General features: G+C 38.9%; 1 protein-coding gene across 2 annotated transcripts in view; it reads left to right on the top strand.

Annotated features, from left to right (window-relative positions):
* Positions 1-21,934, top strand: part of LOC309868234 (uncharacterized protein) — a 50,322-nt gene that overhangs the window by 11,465 nt on the left and 16,923 nt on the right. For both annotated transcript variants that reach the window (XR_014313591.1, XM_082737816.1), the window contains exon 2: positions 12,779-12,874. Coding sequence is in view for 1 of the 2 variants with exons in the window: in XM_082737816.1 (XP_082593942.1) it covers positions 12,779-12,874 (96 nt within the window). In the remaining variant the exon portion in view is untranslated. The remainder of the gene's footprint in view (positions 1-12,778; positions 12,875-21,934) is intronic.

The following is a 21,934-nucleotide window of genomic DNA, read 5'->3' as shown; positions in this document are numbered from 1 at the left end:
ATTTGACTTCTGGGGATCACAGGCACAGGCTCACCCCATCAGCCCTTTATAAAACTCTTTCTCTGGTAAGAAGTAATTGCTGGGAATTCCACATACCAGATTAGGAAGAAGTGAGTGGGTGTCATAGGCATGAGCAATTTGATTACTGAGTTAGTCTTGACTAGATTTTGTATCATTTTTTAAAAAGATTTTATTTATTTATTTGGGCAGCAGGGAGAGAGAATGCATAAGCAGTGGGGAGGGGCAGAGGGAGAGGAAGAAGCGGACTCCACACAGAGCAGGGAGCCTGTTGTGGGACTCAGTCCCAGGATCCTGAGATCATGACCTGAGCTGAATGTAGATGCTTAACCCACTGAGCACCCAGGTGCCCCTAGATTTTATATCTCTTTTAAAAAATTATTAGTGGGAAAAAAAAAATAAAAAATAAAAAAATAAAAAATAAAAAATAAAAAATTATTAGTGGGGAGGCTGCTGGGAAGATGGCAGAGTAAGAGGACCTTGGGCTCACCTCTTGCCATGTGGCCACCTAGAGAACACCCACCTAGGCATAAATAAGCCAGAAAGATACCTGAAAGCTGTCAGAATAGACTCTCTGCAGCCTGACGTAGACAAGAGGCCACAGTGAAGCAGATTCACCCCCTCTGATTGCTCTTGGCAAGATCCCATCAAAGCAGTATCCCAAGCCTGGCAGTGTGTGTGCAGGCCAGACAAGGGCTAGCACCTCTCCAAAGTGAATCCTGCTTCAGGGAAAGGGGAGGATAACCATACATCAGTCTGATTGTAGGCCCCGCCCACCAACAAAAGCTTCTCAGGGGAAGTACCTACAGTTTGGTGCTACTTCACCTCTTCATTCAGGTGCTAAACACCTGGTCTGACTCAACTCAAGCCCAAGGCAGCCCCAGACGGGCCCACTAACACCACAGGCAACAGACTCTGCCCACAATAGGCAGAGAGCCATCACAGACTGGACTGAAGGCAAACACAACTCCACCATAATGGAAGGACACCCCTATAGCAACACATAGAGGAGACACCCCTAAGGGACCATTTTCTGGTGAAAAGGAGACATTGCACTACAGGACCTCTTCTTCATAAAGCCATGACTTTCAAGTATGGGAGACATAGGTGACTTTCCTAACACAGAGAAACAGACACAGCAATAGACAGAATGAGGATACAGAGGAATATGTCCCAAATGAAAGAACAGAAACAAATCACAGCAAAAGACCTAAGCGAAATGGAGATAAGAAACATGTCTGATAGTGAATCTAAAGTAATGCTCAAGAAGATACTCACTGGACTTGAGAAAAGAGTACAGGACCTCCATGAGATCATCAAGAGAGAGGAGAAATAAAAAAGAACCAGGTAGAGCTATTGGACTCACTATTTAGTAAATAGACCACCTGGAATACATAGCAAACTAGAGGAAGTAGAAGAACAGCTTAGCAACCTGGAGGTCAGAGTAGTGGGAAATAATCAAGCTGAGCAGATGAGAGGGCAAAAATATATGCCCTCTCATCTGTTCAGCTTGAGAATAGACCCAGGGAGCTCAGCAACACTGTCAAGCATAACAGTCGCATGTTAGGGATCCCAGAAGGAGAAGAGCGAGAAAAGGGGGCAGAAGGTTTTCTGAAGAAATAGTAGCTAAAAACTTGATGCTGGGGAAAGAAAGAGAAATCCAGATCCAGAAGACACAGAGAGCCCCCAACAAAACCAACCCAAAGAGGTCTTCACCAGGACAAAAAATAAGATAGCCAAAAGTAGTGATAAAAAGAGAATTTAAAAAACAACATAAGAAGGAAAGCACTCATATATAAGGGCGACCCCGAAGGACTATCAGTGGGTTTTTCAGCAGAAACTCTGCAAGCCAGAAGGAGTGGCATGATAAATTATAACTGCTAAAAGGAAAAAAATCTACAGCCAAGAATACTCTATCCAGCAAGGCTTTCATTTAGAATAGAAGGAGAGAGAGAGTTTCCCAGAAAAACAAAAGTTAAAAGCGGAACCATCCATGTCCCTGTCACACGTGATGTCACCTGTGGGTGCCAAATTCACAGTCCAGCCACCCTCTTGCCCGAGTCAGCATGCATGGCCTGTCACCTGCTCAGTGCCAAGTGAACACACCTTCACCTCAGATTGCCAAGGGCTCAAACTGGCATTCTTCCCCTCAAATTCCAGTCCCTGTGTTCAAGTTTGTGCATGAAAGTGGGCGTAATTATAATAGCAGAATGAAGGAACACAGTGATACTAATTCTGTGGAATATATAATGGATAAAAGGAGTGTGCTAGGCTGAGAATATCTCCAACAAGCATATCCAAGAACAACACATACAGCGTGATTCTGGTTAGTGAAAGAAACAAACCTGGGAAAAGTAAAACAAGATGAAATCAGAGGAAGACAAACCATTAGAGACTCTCAAGCATAGGAAACAAACTGAGGGTTGCTGGAAGGGAGTTGGGTGGGGGGATGGGGTATCTGGGTGATGGACATTAAGGGTGGCACTTGATGGAATGAGCACTGGGGGTTCTATGGAACTGATGAATCACTGAACTCTACTTCTGAAACTAATAATACACTATATGATAATTAATTGAATTTAAATTAAAGGTACCCCTCAAAAAAAAATTTATTAGTGGTAGCATGAACTAGATTCTCCCACACATAGAGTTTATTATTTGGTAGTAATTTAGGCAATTTGGTGAAATAAGTTAATGAAGTAAATTTAATCTTTGCTAGAGCTTTAGCCAGCAGTGTGTCATCTTTCCCAGGCACATTCTTTTGCTTAGCTAACTTGCCTCTGTTTCTAAGAGACCCTCAAAGGGTGATGCTAATGGTGGGCTTCCAAGTTCCTGAAGATATCTTTTGCCAGAAGACACTTTGAGAGGCACCAAGTGCTCTCCTGGAAGGGACTTCCTACCTGAATCCAGGAAATCATCTTTTCAGGCCTTTCAAAAAGTTCAGAGTCAAGCCCTCTGTTACTCTAGACAATTTAAAAATACATTCTGGAAAGTCTGTTTTTTTTCTTTTAATATGGGAATAATTGAGTTTGCTTAACTTAATCGGCTCTTAGGAAGTTGTGGTGGTATAGTGAGTTGAATGGTAACCTCTCAAAAGTTGTGCCCACACAGAACCTCAGAATGTGACCTTACTTGAAACAAAGGTCTTTGCAAATGTAATTAAAGTAGAATTAAAGTAGGGAATCTCAAAATGAGATCATCCTGGATTGTTAGTTTGGCCCTAAATCCAATGATAAATGTCCTTATAAAAGACAGAAAAGGAGAGGACATGGAAACATAGAGGAGAATGTCATATGAAGACAGAGACAGAGGTTGGAGTTTTGTTGCGACCAAGCCACGGAATGCCTAGAACCACTAGAAATAGGAAGAGGTAAGGAAGGATTCTCTCCTAGTTCCTTCAGAGGAAGCTCAGTCCTGCTCATATCTTGATTTCAAACTTCTGGTCTCCAGCATCATTGAGTAAATAAATCTCTGTTTCTTTAAGACAAGCAGTTTGTAATGATTTGTTTTAGTAGCCCTAGAAAACTAATCCAAGCACATTCTTTGAGGTTCAGGACTGTAAGTGCCCCTAGGGTGGCAGAATGACTTGGGAATGTGTATTCCTAAGCGTCATTTTCTGAGAGGTCTGGATTTAGTTGGTTTGTTAGAGTTACATCATATTCTTTTGGCACCTGATGAGGCATCAGCATATTTTAACTCACTCTGGAAAAGACCCCAAAACTAGGACACTAGGTGGCAATTTTTGGTAAAGGACTGATTATGAATGCAATAAGTTCTTTATGCATTTTTTAAGTAAACAAATAGTCCCTAATACCTTTTCCATTGGGAGTTCGCCTTCTTGAAGAACCTGAGGAACACCAAAGGTGTGAACAATAATTAACTTTTGATTGCAGTGTAGAGCCAAAAAGTCCTGTTTTGTTATCAGTTCTCTGAATCTCTAAGAGATTAAACATTTGATTAAACATATTTCAGCAACAGAAACTACTGAAATGGCTTTTGAACCATTTTAGTCACGTAGCTGTGTATTTACCATCTACGCAATGAAACAATATCCTGTACTCTGCTCATTTGTTTATGTGCTTGAAGGAACTGGGCTTCTACATCTATTCATTCCATCCTTTCTTGAACAACAAGGAAATGATTCAATTCAAGAAATATTTAGCCAGTGCCTATTATGTGCCCTGGACACTGTTAGATCTGGTGAGTTAAAATAAATGTGAAAGGCAAAGACCAAAAGTGCTTCCAGGTTAATCTATTAGGAAGAATGAAATAATCCTGGTTTCAAAGACACCTCAACTACCTAAGAGAGACAGCTGGAGAGACAAGCAAGCTTCACTGCACTGCTGATTTTCTCCTTCTCTCTGGTAGCTCCTTCTTGGTTTATTACCAGACCTCTACCTCCCCTGCCAGACATTAATTGGAGGAGTCCTACAAGATTTGAGTAGAGGTCTCTTTTCTTCTCTCTCTATCTCTTCCTAGGCAAGAATGTCCATACCCACTAATGCTTCAATTGCTACCAAGACACTCAGATATAGATCTTCTATCCAGAGACTTTCTCACAGCTCTGGACTGCCACATACATGCACATACAGCATGCCCATACAAAACTCACTCACTAGCATTGGCTTCTCCCTCAGATCTGACCATTTATCAATGTTCCCCATGCCAGAGAATGACCAAGACAGAAACCAAAGAGTTAACTTTGATTCTTCCCTCTTCCATATCTTTATCTCTAAAACATCATAGAATCCTCTCAGTTTTGCCTTCTGGATTTTTCTCAGCTCATCTGTTTCTCTTCATTTCCACTGTCACCTCTCTAATACATGGTACAACCTAGTCACAAGAGTGACTTCCCATCATTTTTGCCATATTTTGTTGGTTAGAAGCAAGTGTCAGGTCCTGTTCACACTAAAGAGGAAGAGATTATAAAGGCACAACAACCAGGGAGCCAAGGTCATGGGGCCAACTGAGAATTCTCCCTAACACAGATCTCAGCTCCAACTCTCTTCCTCAGGAAAACCTCCTCCAACCCCAGAATTGGGTCTTATCCCATTCTTACAAGTTCTCATAGTACCATATACCTCTTCTTCATAGCATTTATCACAGTTGTAATTTTAACTTAGTTAAATGACTGATTACTTTCTGTCTTCCACATTTGTTGGTCTCATGAGCTTTTGTTTTGTTCATAGTAGTACCAGGACTGGGACATTGTAGAAGCTCAAAATTGTTGAATAAGTGGACAGAAGAGTCATGGAATCTGTCTAGACTTTGTTGTCTTGATTCCTCATGTAGAAATCAGAGAAAATCTCACTTCTAGGCTGTTAGCTTAATAGGCTGTTTTTCATTCTGGCTGAAAGAATGATGTCTGTAATGGAGCAGTATAAGTTTTTTGAAAAGGGGAGTGGAATACATAAATAAATAAATAAAACTTTAAAGAAAAGAAAGAAAAGGGAAGAGGGGGAGGGAGGGAAGGAAACTAAGTTTTTATCTACCATAATGAAAACAGGCAAATCATGGTTTTTCAGAGTTGTAACCACAAAGAAGCATCCCAAATTGACAGTAATGTTAGAGGAAGTCAGGGAAAGAGTGGTAACCTGGAATCACCAATAAAAGTTATTGAAACTAATTTATTTTTATCTTATTTTCTGGAATTTCAGATTAGCTTGTGTTCAGGGGTCTTTGCTAAACCATTGACAGATATAGGTTGATAGGAGAATTATGGCCAGATTCATGTTTGAGCCATTTTAGAAAAGAGACATTTGCTTGGTTACCTGTGAGGTAACTGAATGAGCTCTCCCTTTTCTGAGACTAGTGTTCTGACTTGTGGCCCAGTATCATAGGATCTTCCTCACCTGCTTCGTGAAGGTGTTAGCACTACCACCTCCATCATTATCTCTGGCAATTTGGAGCAGTTATTCTGTGCCAGCCCTATGCCAAATACTTGAGGTGTGTTATCTTGTTTACTTCTTATAATCCCTGTAAATATGTAATGCCTACCATATAATAGTCGTTTTCAAATTGTGACTAGTATCAGAATCTGCTGGATGATGGTTAAAGCACAGATTGCTGGACCCTGCCTGCAGTTTCTGATTCAGTAAATTTGGTGTGGGGCCTGAGAATTTGCATTTTTAACAGGTTCTTCGATGTAGGTGTGATGAGGCTGATCTGGGGACCACACTTTAAGTTCTTAAGTTCAGAGAACAGTAGTTCTTGAGTGTATCACTCCCCATTTTCCTGATAAAGGAACTGAGGCTTGGAGAAGTAAATAAGGTTACATGGTCAGTTAAGTTATGCAGCAGGATTCAGATCCAACTTGAGTGACCTAAAATCACCAGGCAATGCTGCCAGAACCAAACATTCTTCTAAACTCATAACCAAAAGCCCAGCAATGTTGGGATAAATCAATCTTTAGATAAATTCAAACTTCTTTTTTTTAGAATTTAAAGATTTTATTTATTTATTTGACAGATGACAAGTAGGCAGAGAGACAGGCAGAGAGAGAGGAGGAAGCAGGCTCCCCACTGAGCAGAGAGCCCAATGTGGGGCTTGATCCCAGGACCCTGGGATCATGACCTGAGCGGAAGGCAGAGGTTTTAACCAACTTAGCCACCCAGGTGCCCCAAATTCAAATATTCTTGATCACATTGGTTTGGCTAAAGTAACTACTTAATAAGTCTTAAACAGTTATGTCATTAAGTTTCAGTATGTTTAAAATCTGAAATTATTTAAGAGTTCATTAAAATGGCAGTTTGAAAATCTTAATCAAAAAACAGAGAAATCCAAAAATAATTTGAATAGGTTGACTCTGGAAGAAAATCTCTCATTCACTCCTCATGGAAGATGAAAGAGTTGGCTGGGATCAGAATCAAGCCTAAGCAAGTTCTTTTCTTGATGGGTATGAGAAAGTATGAGAAAGGTCTAGCAAGCACAGACAAAAGCATACCCTCATTATGTTCATCCTCTATGCAAATCTATACCCGGAAGCCTGAAGTTTTGAAGTGGTAGATACTGTAGATCAGAGGTAATATTCAGCTCTTGCTGAAATATGACCTGGACTGTGCTGTCAGTATTCACTTATAAGAAGTGGGTCCTCCTTTCCATTCCCATCTCCCATCTCCTTCCTCTGGACCTTGCCCCAGGTGCTAACTTTGTCCCAAAGGCTTCAGGCTGGTTTTTTAGCCTGAGGCTTTCCTCCCTAATGATAACCAACAGAGTAACAACTTTATCTTTCTTTAAACGATGTTTTTTTCAGGATGTTTTTCCCAACCTGCAAGCTTACAGAGCCATTATATTCAAGATTCATCAAGACATATCCCTTTTTCTGTCCTTCATCTTACCAAACTTGCTTTTCGTTGTTTCATAATGAAATTTTTGCACCAATAAGCAAATCCCCTCTTCCTAAGCCTTTATACATTTTATTCCTGCTTCCTTTCCCCCATACCAGTTACTATAATTCATTATTCTCAAACACCACTCACAATCCCCTTCCTTTAGGCATTCTTTCATGACTGACTTCATCTAACTCTAGTATTGTTCATTGGTCTTAATGGGCCAAGTTGGTACAAAATTAGTTTGAATGTTGAAAGATTTTTTTCTCTTTTCAGCCATTCAATTAGTGTTTTTTATCTTTCCAAACAGATGATAGGACCTTTGAGAGCAGGGATTGTCTTTATTTCTTTTGTTAAGTGCCCATTGGACCTCATTCATTCATTCATCATTCCTTATATTTTCATCAAGTACTTCATATATTCCAGACAGTGGGCTCATCCTCTTGCTTTCAGGAGAGGCCTGGTTGCTTTCATAAACCCTGTACTGCCCAGGAGCTCTCCGATCCAGAGCTTTGAATTTGGATGTGTGGGTAGTTGTGAATACCTTCCATTTACTTTTTAAGAAAGTCTAAAATATAGATCAGGAAAAGAGAGAGGAGGAGGCTTGCTGGAAAGTCAGAGTGTTTTTGTGGTGGGGGACTTGGTTGGATAGGGTGAGGTAAGGGGAGTCTTTTGAGGAAGTTGAGTTGAGATCCGCATAACATTTCCTTATACACATCCTTTTGGCAAATACTAAATGAAAGGAAAACAGCTTTGACTAAGGCAGGGACAGATACATTTTATTTTCAAGAGATAGAGGCTAAATAATGAAAATCCAAAGAGAGTGGTTTTCTGAATTCATCCACCTTGGGAGTTTGATGACTTCGAGTAGTATCTTTGTTCCTGAGTCTCTCTCATCTTTTGGAAAAGTAGATATTAGAATCGGCACATTGGGATGTGTGGTTCGCTCAGCTGGTAGAGCATATGTCGATGTTGGAATTGGCACATTGGGGTGCCTGGTTGGCTGAGTTGGTAGAGCATGTGACTCTTGGTCTCAGGGTCATGAGTTCAGTTCCCACTTTGGGTATAGAGCTTACTTAGGGGGAAAAAAAAAAAGAATTGACACATTAACAAACCTAGGCAATTGACAAATTAAAATTAAGTTCCTTAAATGATTACAACATTATATATACAGGCATTGATACTGTCTGTACCTGTCTATATATGTAATGTCTATCTGGAACAGTTACAAAGGCAAACAATTCACAGCTCAAGAATTGGTTATGTGGGGTGCCTGGCTGGCTCAGTTGGTGGAACATACAACTCTTGATCTTGGAGCTGTAAATTCAAGCCCTACTTTGGGCATCGAGATTACTTAAAAATAAAATCTTAAATAAAATTTAGAAGAAAGAAACTTGTGTACACTGAACTAGTGTATGTGTTAAAGCTAAGATAAAGAAAATGGGGGTATGAGAAAACTCGGTATTTTTGCTCATTCTAAGCAATTTTGTTTGGCAACCATAAAGGCAAATCATCCTAGTAGTAAAGTGCCAGTCACTGCCAGGCAGTTTCAGCTCCTTTGTATCCTGTCTTCTTCTGTGGTTAGAACCATCAGGTCACCCCATCCCCCTAAGAAAGGGGCCAGAGTTTCTAGGTTTTGGTGGGTTTGTCCTGCATGGAGGGGACAAACACAGAAATTACTGAGAGCTGTCTTAGGAGTTAGAGCCTAGTGGTCAACAGCCCTCTGGGCTGAACATTAGCTCCTGGAAGATAACTTTTTAAAGAGAAAACTAGGAAATCTCTCCCCATGTTTTCTCAGTGTTCATCTTTTTCTTTACTTTCCTTTTTCTTTGCTGTTAACTTTACCCTCTTCACCTTCATTTCTCTGACCCAAAACTATGCCAAAGCACACACTCATGGCTCCTTCCCTCATTCCATTTCAGCTAGAGGAACGTTCTCAACATTAACGCTTCCCTTTCCTAGAGCCCTTTATTTAACCCAACTGAAGGGCAGTTCTCTTTGAGTTATCCTGTCCTTCCAAACTGATGGAAGGATGCAAAAAGCCTCATGCTGACAGAGGCAATAGGCCACTCCAGGGAGGAATAGGCTAAAGAATGTGACAGCCTCACTTTCCCTTTGTGTACCCCAAGCAATGAGGAAGGCAACTATGTGAGGTTTCTCCAACAACCTAGTCCACAAAGACCCAGGGCCAACTGTTTTTAACATATAAGATTTATAGGCATGGTGCAGGGTAAGGACAAGATACTTTACTTGGTAATCTTGCAAAGAAAATGATATTAACTACTAAGCCAACCTTGTTCTCTATTTAATGTAAATATTTTAGGTACATTATTATTAAGAGGAGAGGAGTTTATTAAAATTTCATCAAGTTTGGGGCACCTGGGTGGCTCAGTAGGTTAAGTGGCTGTCTTTGACTCTAGTCGTGATCCCAGGATCCTGGAATTGAGCCCCTCATCAGGCTCCCTGCTCACTGGAGAGCCTGCTTCTCCCTCTCCCTCTGCCTGCCACTCTGCCCACTTGTGCTCTCTCTCTATCTCTCTTGTCAAATAAATAAATAAATCTTTGAAATTTCATCAAATTTTTCAAAGTCTTCATGTTGAAAACTAATTTGTGGGGATTGGGGCAGGGATTAACTAGGAAGGAACATGAAGGAACTTTCTGCGGTAAGGGTAATGTTTTATATTTGATAGGGGTTTGTATTACACAGGAGTATGCATTTGTCAAAACTCAGTACATGTACATTTAAGATTTGTACAATTCCTCATGTATAAATTTTACTTCAAAAGCAAAAACCCATAAATATAGAACTCCAGTTAATGATATGCATGCTGAATATTTAGAAAGATGTGTACTGCAGTTTACTTTGAAAAGCTTCGGGGTGCCTGGGTGGCTCAGTGGGTTAAAGCATCTGCCTTGGGCTCAGGTCGTGATCCCAGGGTCCTGGGATCTAGCCCCACATGGGGCTTTCTGCTCAGCAGGGAGCCTGCTTCCCCCCCACCCCCACCCGCCTGCCTCACTGCCAACTTGTGATCTCTGTATGTCAAATAAATAAATAAAATCTTAAAAAAAAAAAAAAAAAAGAAAAGCTTCAAAAAGATGTATCAAGGAATGAGTAAATGGGTAATAAGTGATAAGGCAAGTATAGAAATACATTAATGGTAAAAATCTAGGTGGTGGGTAAATGGGTGCTCATTGTAAAAGTTTTAGAAATTGGATTTATGTTTGAAAATTTTAGTAATGTTGAAAAAAGTCATTGTTGAGAGAATTAAATACCTCCAATAGCCAACTGCTGTCATTTTGGAATACCCCAGTTATTCTGGCTAATAAAGCTAACATTATTATCTAGCTCGTTAATGTTTTGTTTAAACAACATTTTAAATGTTGTATTTAAGAAATACCACCTGGCCCTGTGTCATCTCTGGATTAAAAAAAGTCTTTATGGAAATGATGCCTTTCTTCCATTGTATACACATTGATTGAGAACACTAGTTTTGAGGGGGAAAGAAGCAACATTTAATTGTCCACAATTCTGACCTATATTTTTCTATAATCACTGCTACATTAATCCTACATAATTTTATCTGCTTAAGATATTTCTGTGATTTTCTTCTATAGGATATGAAAAATTTCCAAGGATGTGACAATATAGGAATCTGTATTTTTGATTCACCTTGTCATGTTTGTACTTTGTTTATCTTGTTTAGAAGAGGAAAGAGAATCCTTTCTAGATCAGATGTCAAATAATAAGGATTTTAGATGTAAAACATATTACACTTCATAGTCTTTCAGTGACACCTCAATTCAATAGTCTCAGTGCATAGTTCATGTGGAGATTATACGTGGAGTAATATGTAAAATTTTGGCATCAGATGTCAGTTCATTGTCTTAGAAGATGTCAAATTGGGTTCTTGGAGGATGAATAGAAGTTCACTAAACATGAGAAGGAGGGAAGGAGAGTAGCTAGTTTCATTTATGTATCTTCCATAATACCTAGCAGAGTAAACACAAGATGAATGTTTAGTCCAAGTTGCAAAAGTTTAAAGGTCAAGTTCCTAAACATATTGGAAGTGAACCAATGTAATTAAAAATAAACTGTCCTTTTACTTAGTGATCAAATTTCATTGTAAGGAATTCTGAGACAATGAGAAACTTGGGAGTTTTCTCAAGATGTGTGACCCTCCTTGGAGAAATGAGATCCTCTACCATGAAACCAAATATTGTGGTTTGCTTGATTGCCTTTAAATAAATATTCCAGACTTAATCCATCCAAATAAATCAAAATGGTATCCTGGGAGACCAAGGTGTTAATAATTCTCGACAAAGTTTTAGAACCCCTTTCTTGGGATGGTATTCAAAGCCTACACCACTTTCTCTTGAATATCTTCAGAAAAAATAGATTTGATTTCTGAAGTAAGAAATTCATGTGGAGGCCAGCCGAATTGAGTTTTGGAAAGGGGTGCAACTGTAAATCGATCCTGATTTTCTTGATATAAATTTGTTCTTCAAATTACCACAGAAGAATTTCAAAAATATTCTTAGCGTCATCAGAATACATGGATAACTTCCTGCAGTGATTACTTTGAAAGGGAAGCTTAGAAGAAAAAAAAAGCTACAGTCCCACCTAGAAGCCTGGGAAGCAGAAGCACAGCTCCACACTGGGCAGCACGGGCTTGGAGGGAAACAGGGGCAACTACACCCCCCAGCAGGCGTGGGCCCCTGAGGCAGTTTGCAGGCTCTTCCACACCTTGCTCAGAGCCTAACTCTACAAAAGCAGTTCTGGAAATGTGGCTGCTTAACATTTTGCTTTGTGGCAAAGCACAGAGAGGAGGTGGGCTGAGCCCTGTGGTAACTTTAGAAATGCCCCCCAATTTAGCAAGAAACAGAAAGCAGTCCTTCACCCTGGGGCCCTGGTTTTCACCCAAATCCAGCTGGTACGGAAGAGCAGGCAGACGATGGTCCTCCGGGGTGAAAGAGAGAGGTGGAAAATGGAGGCAGTCTGAATCCTGTGTGCTCCACTGAGCTCTGAAGTAGCGGCGAGAGTGTATTGCAAAGGGAGGCTTGAGAGCATGGCGAGGTGTACAAAGAGGTGTAGGATGAGTCAGGGCCAGCACCTTGAAAATAAAGAGGATGTGAGGGATGGTGTGGGTGAGAGAGGGGGAATTCGTTAGTGGGTTGTAAATCGAGTTACAAAAGAATAGGAGGAAATCAGGGGCCTTGAGCCTTCGGGAATTCTCCCCTGCTGTTTCTTCGCTCCTTTGTTATGAAATAACATTTTTCAGAGTCTAATTGCCCTATGCTTGGGCATTCTGACTTTTGGTTTATCCAGATTTATTCTTCTCCTTTAGTAACTGTTTCCCATCTAATTCCCGAGTCGTCGCAGTTTACTTAGTGCTTCATGTTTAAGTGACATCTTATCACCTTCTGTTTTCTAGACAAATACTATGATGTCCTCGATACCTGGAAACACCACCACCACCTCCTTCCTGTTCACCACCACAGCCCCTCTTGTAACCAAAAATTTGCAAAAGGTATTCTCATGCTCAATTTTTTTTCTTTGCAGTTTCAGCATTTAAAGTCAGTCTTTTGAAGACACGACAGTTTTAGTGGATAAACTCCCAAGTAACTGGCTCTAATTCTGTCACCATTTCCCAAGGAATTCTCCTCCTCCTCATTCTTTCCCTCTTTCTTTAAGGATATTGTTCCTTGCGCAGAAGCTGACAGACATTAAGTACTCGACAAATATATCATGAACGAGTAAGTGAATGGTCACTTGATAACACAAATCTTTATGAGGTGGTTTAACCACCATACCTTCTAGAAGTGTGGAGACAGCTGACTTTGTGAAGCCCCTTTAATTGATATGCCTTGAACATTTAAAGATATGCCGTCAGAGAACTTTGAGTGAAAAAAGTGACAAACTGTAGTCCACTGTCAGCATCGTGTGAGGTGAGTTGAATAAGAAGGATAGTGTGTGTAAATAAATGTATGCGTGCATGTATCCCACCATATAAACACACATAAATCTAACCATCCTTCACATGGTATTTGACAGAAGTTCTTTTATAATCAGTACTCAGCACACGGCTCTAAAGCATCCACATTTCATGAAGAATTTTATGCCTTTTTATTCATAAGTGTAACCGCAACTCATGGAAGTGGGGTGATCTATAGGAGGGTCTCACGCTATGGATAAGGAGACTCGGACCCAAAAAAGTTCCATGGGCTCCCAGACCCACACGGAAGGCTGATGGCAAGGAGAAACCAGACTTCCAGGTTTCCTGCCTCCTCTCTGGCCGTGTCTGAGCAACTTTTTCCTCATGGAGGATTGTCACTACTGAGAGTAGTCTGTCTTGGGAAAAGCTCCGAGGAGCAAAAGCATAATAGACTATTTTCTTTTCACACAAGAGGGCTTAGTGACTTAATGGGATGGGAAAAATAAATAGAAAGATGTAAAAAACGAATCGTCAGAAATATTCTTTCTTTTAACTGCCACGAACAGAGCAGTATGTGTGAAGACTACACATACCTAAACAGGTGATGTTTTGTTTTGTTTTTTAGGTTAATTAACTTGGTATGCATTGGGGTTAACTACGGGTTCCCTTTTAATAGTAAATACTCTTGGGAAATGTCCCACCTTAAGTCTATTTCAGTCACTGGCTCACACAAGAAACAAGAACACGAATTTAATAAACATATTGGAATTTGGAATATAACTTAGAAAAATAAGTTTTAAAAAGTATATTCAACAAGAAGGAAAAAAAGCAATTGACTTCACAAATTATTTCAAAGAATGACCTTTTTAAAAACGTGTTCCTATTTTTAAATGAAATTACTTTTTTGCAAGTTTTCCTATAGGCAAACAGTATTGTTTTCATTTCTATTGCTGTAATAAAATATTATAGCTGACCAGTTGGTGGAGCAATTACATTTCCATAGCTCTTAATGGCTATTTTGCTTAGGTACTAGTAACTTAATTAGAATCAAGAAACAGACTATTAATATTCTAAAGACTAACCAAACTGATCACAAACTTTCGGGAGAAATGACAGACAAAATCACTTTAATAACATCCTGCCCATTGAAGAAAACCTGTAATTAAATTAAAGTGGTAATTCCACTCATGACAGCTGGAGAGTCGCCTCTTAACTCACCTCAGGCCCCCTCCCTGCAAAGTCACAGTTACAGGTAGATATGAGGAAGGAATGCAAGAAGGTCAGCCTTAGTGCTTCAACCACCAGAAATGTGAGGTTAATGCAATTATAATTTTTAATGGCAAACCAGATACCCTTTTACAAGACCATCCAGTACAGGTTTCAATGTAATTATTAGCCTCTTTGGTTTAAGGAGCTGTCCTAGAGAGACTGCCTCTGGGAAAGCAATTTGCTCAAACCAGATTTCCTTCAAGAAAATGGTTAGCTGAATGTTTACCAATTCAGCATTTAAGTCTCCCCAAATCATTGTAGCTACTTAGAGTACTTGAAAACTTTATTCACTTGTGGTATACTCATGGAAAATATAAGTATAGTTATGATTATGTGAACGATATACATTTTTGGAATAGACAAAAGACTATAAGGAAATATAAAATGCAAACATTGATTTTACTTGCATAGGGAGACTGATTTTTTTCCTCATATTTTCTTTGATTATCAAAATTTTCTAAAATAAATGTTTATGAGCTTACCTTAAGAGAATACTATCTTAAGTTGTTCAAAAGGTAGGAAATTAGTTTCAGTGGATTTGAAGGAATGGTGATGTGTATAGATGTAAATGAACAAAGAGTATGATCTTAAAGCTATCTAAATGCATCCTTATCACGGACACCAGGCAATACAGAGTCTGTGGGCCTCCTCTTAGCTGAAATCAAGGACTAACTAGCCCGTGTCGACCAAATTATGTTGCCTGGCAAGCTGAAGAGAGAAGATGACTGACTGGCACAGGTTAAGGTTGGATCGGATGTTTTATTTTCTAAAATCCAAGTTATCTTGCAGACATGTGTCAAATCCAGTTTCAAAACAAGTATTTATTAAGTACCTACAATATGCCAAGCACTATTCTAGATAGTAAAGTTAAAGCAGTAAACAAAGCAGATATCCTTGCTCTCTCATGTTTTAGACTGGGGGATACTAAGAATAAGCATATAAACAAAACTGTAGTATTTTTTAAAAGAATTTATTTATTAGAGAGAGAAAGCACGTATGCACAGGAGCACGGAGTGAGGCAGAGGGGGAGGGAGAAGCAGACTCCTTGCTGAGCAGGTTGCCCGATGTGGGGCTTGATCTCAGGACCGTGGGATCTTGACCTGAGCTGAAGGCAGAAGCTCAACCAACTGAGCCACTCAGGTACTCCAGAAGTATAGTGTTTTAGATGGTGATAAGAACAACAAAGAAAAAAAAGGGGGATAAAGAGTGTCTGCAGTGGGAAGAGGGAGCTCACTTTTTTAAAATGATGGCCAGGGAAATATCACCAATAAGGTGGTATTCAGCTAAGACCAGAAATATCCAGACAGTTGATATCTGGGGCAAGAGTTCTAGATAGAGGAACCAGCAAGTTCAGTCATGCTGGCAGGTGTGGCTGGAGCAGAGTGTGAAAAGGGAGTATTTGAGAAAGGAGGTTAGTGGTGTAATGAGGTACTAGACCACTTAGACCTTGTAGACCATTCAAAGAATTTGAGCTTTTACTGAGAAGGCTGAAAAAGCCATTGAAGAGTTTGGAACAGAGGACTGACTTGATAGGATTTTTAAAGGATCACTCTGGCCGTTTTAATAAGAATAGACTTTGGATGGAGAAAGCAGTGGTAGAGGCTAGGAGATCAGTTAGAAGGCTATTTAAAGCCAAGAAAAAAAAAATACTAGTGGCTTGGACCACGGAAATAGCAACTGGAAGTAGTGCAGAATGACAGGATTCTGAATAAATCTTGACGATAGAGCCAACATGATTGCTAACAGGTTAAATACACAAGAGAAATAAAGATGTCAAGGACAACTTCAGATTTTCAGTCTGAGTAGCAGAAAGAATCGAGTTGACATTCACTGCAGTGGGGAAGACTGAGAACAAATATAGCTATGGGTGAGAATTTGGTTTTGAATGTATATGTTAAATGTGAGTTACTTGCAAGATATCTAGATGGACATATCAAACAGGCAACTGCATATACAAGTGTCAAATTGAGGGGCGAGCTAGGCTGGAGATATAAATAGAGAAGCTGTCAGCAGGTAGATGGTATTGGAAGTCATAAAGGTACATACTGCTAACAAAGTGAGTGTGGATAAAAAGGAAATGCAAGGATTGAGCCCTCCCACCCTTGGGATTTAGAGGTTGGAGGGATGAAAAAAATCAGTGCCAAAAGAGACAAAGGAATGGACAGTGAAGTAGAAGGAAAAAAAAAAAACCCACAATAATCAACAACAAAAGCAGGAGAATGTGAATAAAATACAAGCTAGAGATTTATTAATTAATTAATAAAATACAAGCTAGAGATCCCAGACACTTAAGGAAATGCTTATCCAGTCATTAGCTGACCACTAAACAACTGAAAGGAGACTTCAGTGGCCACACATAATAAAGAATTCAGACTTTACAAAATTTGTTGGGGAAATCACTAAAAAATATTATTTTAAGTGAGCCAAAGATGGCCTCTGTGTATTAACCCCTAGGTTGTTTCTTTCTTCCCAGGAGGCTGAGATTTGTTAGCTCAAAAGCCCACTGGCACCACACCCAAGTTTTTACATATCCATTTATTTTAGAAATGGCCCAAACAAGCAAAATTTTGAATGATTTAGAACCTGTCTGTTTTGCATTCTCTGCAAAACCTCACTGGACAGTCATTACCCATCGGTAAGATAGAGCCTTGTGGTTCTAAGTCTCCAAGTTACTACAATCCTGGAGCACCCTGAACCAGAAACCATTGTGTTGCTGAGCAAAGTTATCTGTACCATCTGTTTTGAATAGTTAACATGAAAATTAACTAACACAATGTGAATTGAAAATAGATTAAAAAAATAGGAGAAATTGTGCTATGAAAGGACTAACAGTAAAAATCTGACCCACTTAAAGAGTTAAGTTTAAATGATCAATAAAAAATGATCCTTGAGGGGCGCCTGGGTGGCTCAGTGGGTTAAGCCGCTGCCTTCGGGTCAGGTCATGGGATCGAGTCCCGCATCGGGCTCTCTGCTCAGCAGGGAGCCTGCTTCCTTCTCTCTCTCTCTGCCTGCCTCTCAGTGTACTTGTGATTTCTCTCTGTCAAATAGATAAATAAAATCTTTAAAAAAAAAAAAAAAACTTTATTTATAAAAAAAAAAAAATGATCCTTGAAATGAATATAATATATAAAACATTTTTTGAGGAGAAGGGTGAGCATGTGTGGGGAGGCAGTGGAGGCGTAGGGCGCTGGGGGGTATTAAGTCAATTAAAAATAAACTTTCTGCTAGAACTGTATACAGGTTGAACGGATCTCTGTGATGGTAAGAAGGTTTCCCATTCCACAAGGACTACTGTACAGCTCACAAAACAAACCATTTTTTGAAAGAAGAATATTGTAAAAAATTACTTTTAACATAAAGCCAGCTCTAGAGCCACAGAATATATTAATAGCTAAAGCATATTTTGTGCTGTGTGTCAGATATCAAATTCTAATTGCATGTTGCTTAAAAGACACGTATGGGAAACAAAATAGGGACCCATAAGAGGATGGGTTCACATATAAATCTCAAAACAGAAATCCTGAAAAAAGAAATCCTGACTATAATGTCAACATATCAGCAGCTCCTATTTACTTTGAGAATACAAGAATGGTCTAACATTGGGCAGTGGAACAGTGCTATTTGTTACATGAGCAGGTTAAAGGAAGAAAATAATATGATTGTGTCAAAAGGAATCTAACAGAGCTATTCAAAATAAGGAAATTATTAGAACTATGGTAATTGAAGAGTTTGCACCAAATTATGATGAAGAATGTCTCTGTCAGAGTGAGGCATGATAAAAATTCTAGAGGATTTAAAAAAAATTTTTTAGAGGTATTTTTATAAAAGGGGACCAAAAGAATGCAAACTGTTAACACTTATTCATATAAATGTTTATTGTTTTAAATTGCTAAGTTTTGGGGATAATTTATTACACAGCAATGTTGAACTAATATACCCTTGTTTAGACAGTTCTATTCTATATCAACTCAATTATGTAATTCATAAAATGAGCTCTGACTATGGGGATGGAGGAGAAAAAAACGATGGTTTTTGAAGATTATATGAGTTGAATTGCTGAGTGAAAATTTTTTAAGAAGCCAAAAACAAGAAGAAAACATAAGTGAATATTTCAGTGATCTTGAAATTGGTAAAATAAACAAAAAGCATTAAAAAAAATAAAAACAAAAGTAAAAATCATCGTCAAGCTCTCTAACATTTATTAAGCACATCATACAATGTATACTAGATACTATGTCAAGGACTACATAACTCATTGACACAACAGTCCCATGAAGATGAGGAAATTGAGGTTTAGGGAAGTTATTTTGCTCAAGTCTGTAGCTAATTTATCAGGTTTAGGCCTATCTAAATGCAAAGTGTCTGCTCAGAAGTATTTTTAGAGTTCAACAGTCTAAAAAATTTGAGGTGCTGTTGGCAAACTATGGGAAAAGAGTTTCAACACATGTGGCAAAGGGTGAGTGTTTAAAATATTAAAGGATGTACAGAAATGTTCATCACAATGTTATTTGTAAATGAAACAGAAAAGCCCTCAGTACCCAACAGTAGAGAAGTGGTAAAATGAACTATACAAATTCATAACACTGAATTTTTTTGTAGTTACTAAACAATTATATTTTCAAATCCATTAAGAAAATGAAGCCACAGACCAGGAGAAAATATTCATAAAACACGTGTTAGACAAAGTAGGATATATAATGAACTCCTAAACTCAACAATAAAAAGACAAAACACCCAATTAAAAACAGGCAAAAGATTTTAGAAGACATGTTAGAAAAAGAACAATCTGATTAGCAGGTAAGCACATGGGAAAATGTTCATCATCATTAGTGATCAGGGCAATGCAAATTAAAATTAAAAGCATAATGAAATACCACTGTATACCCACCAGTATATCTGTAGTCAGAAACACTACAACATAAAATATTGACAGGGTTGTAGATCAGTTGGAACTCTAAGACATTGCTGTTGGAAATATAAAATGGTGTAACCAGTTTAGATAAAGTTTCACAGTTTCTTAAGTATAAACATATACTCACACTAGATCCATAAATTCCACTCTTAAATATTTACTCATGTAAAAGAAAAAACTTACATTCACAAAACAACTCATCTAAGAATGTTTATAGCAGATTTATTTGTAATGGTCAAAAACTGGGCTTAGCCAGATGTCCAGTAGGAAAATGGATAAATTGGTATATTCATACAATGAGATAGTAACTAGCAGTAAAAAGGAACAAACAACTGCTTGTTTGTGTATAACACAGCAAAATGGATAAATCTAAAAAAGAAGTTAAAAAACCACACACTGAAAGACTTAAGCTTCACACAGAAGAGTGCATACTGTATGATCCCAGCCATACGAATTTCATACTAGGCAATGACATGAAATTCATGACTTGGCAAAACTAGGGGTTGGTGATGCAGGCAAGGATTAATTGGACATAAGGGCACTTTCTGGGGTTAGGATAATATTCAGTACCTTGATTCGGGCTTGGGTTACACAGGTGTGCATCTGCCAAAACTTAGTGCATATATGCTTAAGATCTGTGTATTTCACTATGTGTAAGTTTTTCACAGAAAAGTATTAATATTGGACTGTAGTTAAAAATATGAATGCTGACTTTTTGGAAGGAAGTGTGATGATGTCTGCAATGTCTGCAGTGCATCAAAAAGATAAGATGGGTTCATGAGGTGAATAGATGACTAAACGCGGGATAACCATAAACATAGTGAAGTGTTAATGGCAGAAGTTCAGTGATTCATTTATGGCCATTCACCGTAAAATTCTTTCAACTTTTCTTTAGGTTGAAAATTTTTATAATATTCTGTCGGGGGGAAAATTATGTTTTCAGAGAAATTTAAACACCTTACCAGAATTTTTAAAAGCAGAATAAAATGTTGCATGTGTCATATGATATCGTTTAGAGAGAGTATGAGAGAGCACTAAAATAAAGAAAAGCAAAGTGGTTATCTTGGGGTTTCATGATAATGGGTAATTTTTAATTTTTTATATTTTTGTCGCATTTTCTGAGCTTTGTACAGTAAGTGTAAATGACCATTGTTATCCGGAAAAAAAAAAAGTTTTTTCACCGAACACTCTTAAAAACAGTTTCAAGGAGGCAGATTATAATTTAGAGCCCAAAGGTATACTTTCTGATAATCAGAACTATATACAGAGGGAACAGATCTCTATGAATGGTAAGAAGGTTTCCCATTCCCCAAGGACTGCTGTCCAAGCTGGAAGAGCCCAGGCAGAAATACTTTAGAGAGGGTTTAGCAAGGTATGGGGGATTTTAAGGTAGCCTCAAATTCTGAGACCTGTATGTGAAACAAAGTGCATTGGAAATGACAGGACCTCTTGGGCTTTCCTAACCCTATTCCAAACTCAGTACTACTTCATGCAAATAAATAATGCTAGTTTAAGACTTCCTGTACCAACAAACATACAGCCTGATTCAATATACAACTGGAAAGACATAGCAGAGTTTTTTTTTTTTTTTTAAGATTTTATTTATTTATTTGACAGAGAGAGAGAGATCACAAGTAGGCAGAGAGGCAGGCAGAGAAAGAGGGGGAAGCAGGCTTCTTGCTGAGCAGAGAGCTCGATATAGGGCTCAATCCCAGGACCCTGAGATCATGACCTGAGCTGAAGGCAGAGGCTTAACCCACTGAGCCACCCAGGCGCCCAGAGTTATTTTTAACATCTTAACTATGCTGTAGGTCATGGTAGAGTCATAACAATGCTTCGTATTGCAGACTGTTTAAGGGGGAGCAGAGCACTTCACTGTAACTTTATCTCATCTAAGTCTGTGACAGTCTGAGACATGTTAGGGGGCAGTGTGGTTTCCACCGCTGAAGACAGCAAGACTGTTGAGGGACACCTGAGGCCTCACTGTACTTCCTTCTCTCATATGGGACTGGTCCTCGTTGGTACTGCATTTGATTCAGAAATGAAGAAATCCTGGTATTTGTAAACATTTTCTTAAAGAGATGCACAAAGTTCATTCAAGTATGCTTTTCTGGCTTAATAGTATAATAAAAATTTGTTTTTTTTCCTTAGTCCTTTTAGCAGTCTGTCTGGAAGGAATGTCAGTGTTAGCTAAAGCAGTCTGCCCCATGAGGAACGCAGGGATAATAAGGGAGAAGCAGAACAGAGGTGTACTGCTTTCACTCCTCCTCTGTGTGAGAGCCTCTAGCAGGTGCGTGTTTTGGTGTGTAGGGACCTTTCTTGTTGTTTAGTAATACACATTGATATTGTCTCTGTTTTTCTGTCTTTATTTTTTTTATAGACAAGGAAACTGAAGTTCAGAGAGATTAGGTAGAAGAACCAGGACTAGAAGGTATGACACCAGCGCTATGGGTGGAACATAGATGAGAACAATT

The sequence above is a fragment of the Mustela nivalis genome (assembly GCF_964662115.1).
Source record: "Mustela nivalis genome assembly, chromosome: 6".
Lineage (NCBI taxonomy): Eukaryota > Metazoa > Chordata > Mammalia > Carnivora > Mustelidae > Mustela > Mustela nivalis.
Note: the sequence above shows the minus strand (reverse complement) of the source record. Positions and strands in the feature narration are given on the sequence as shown.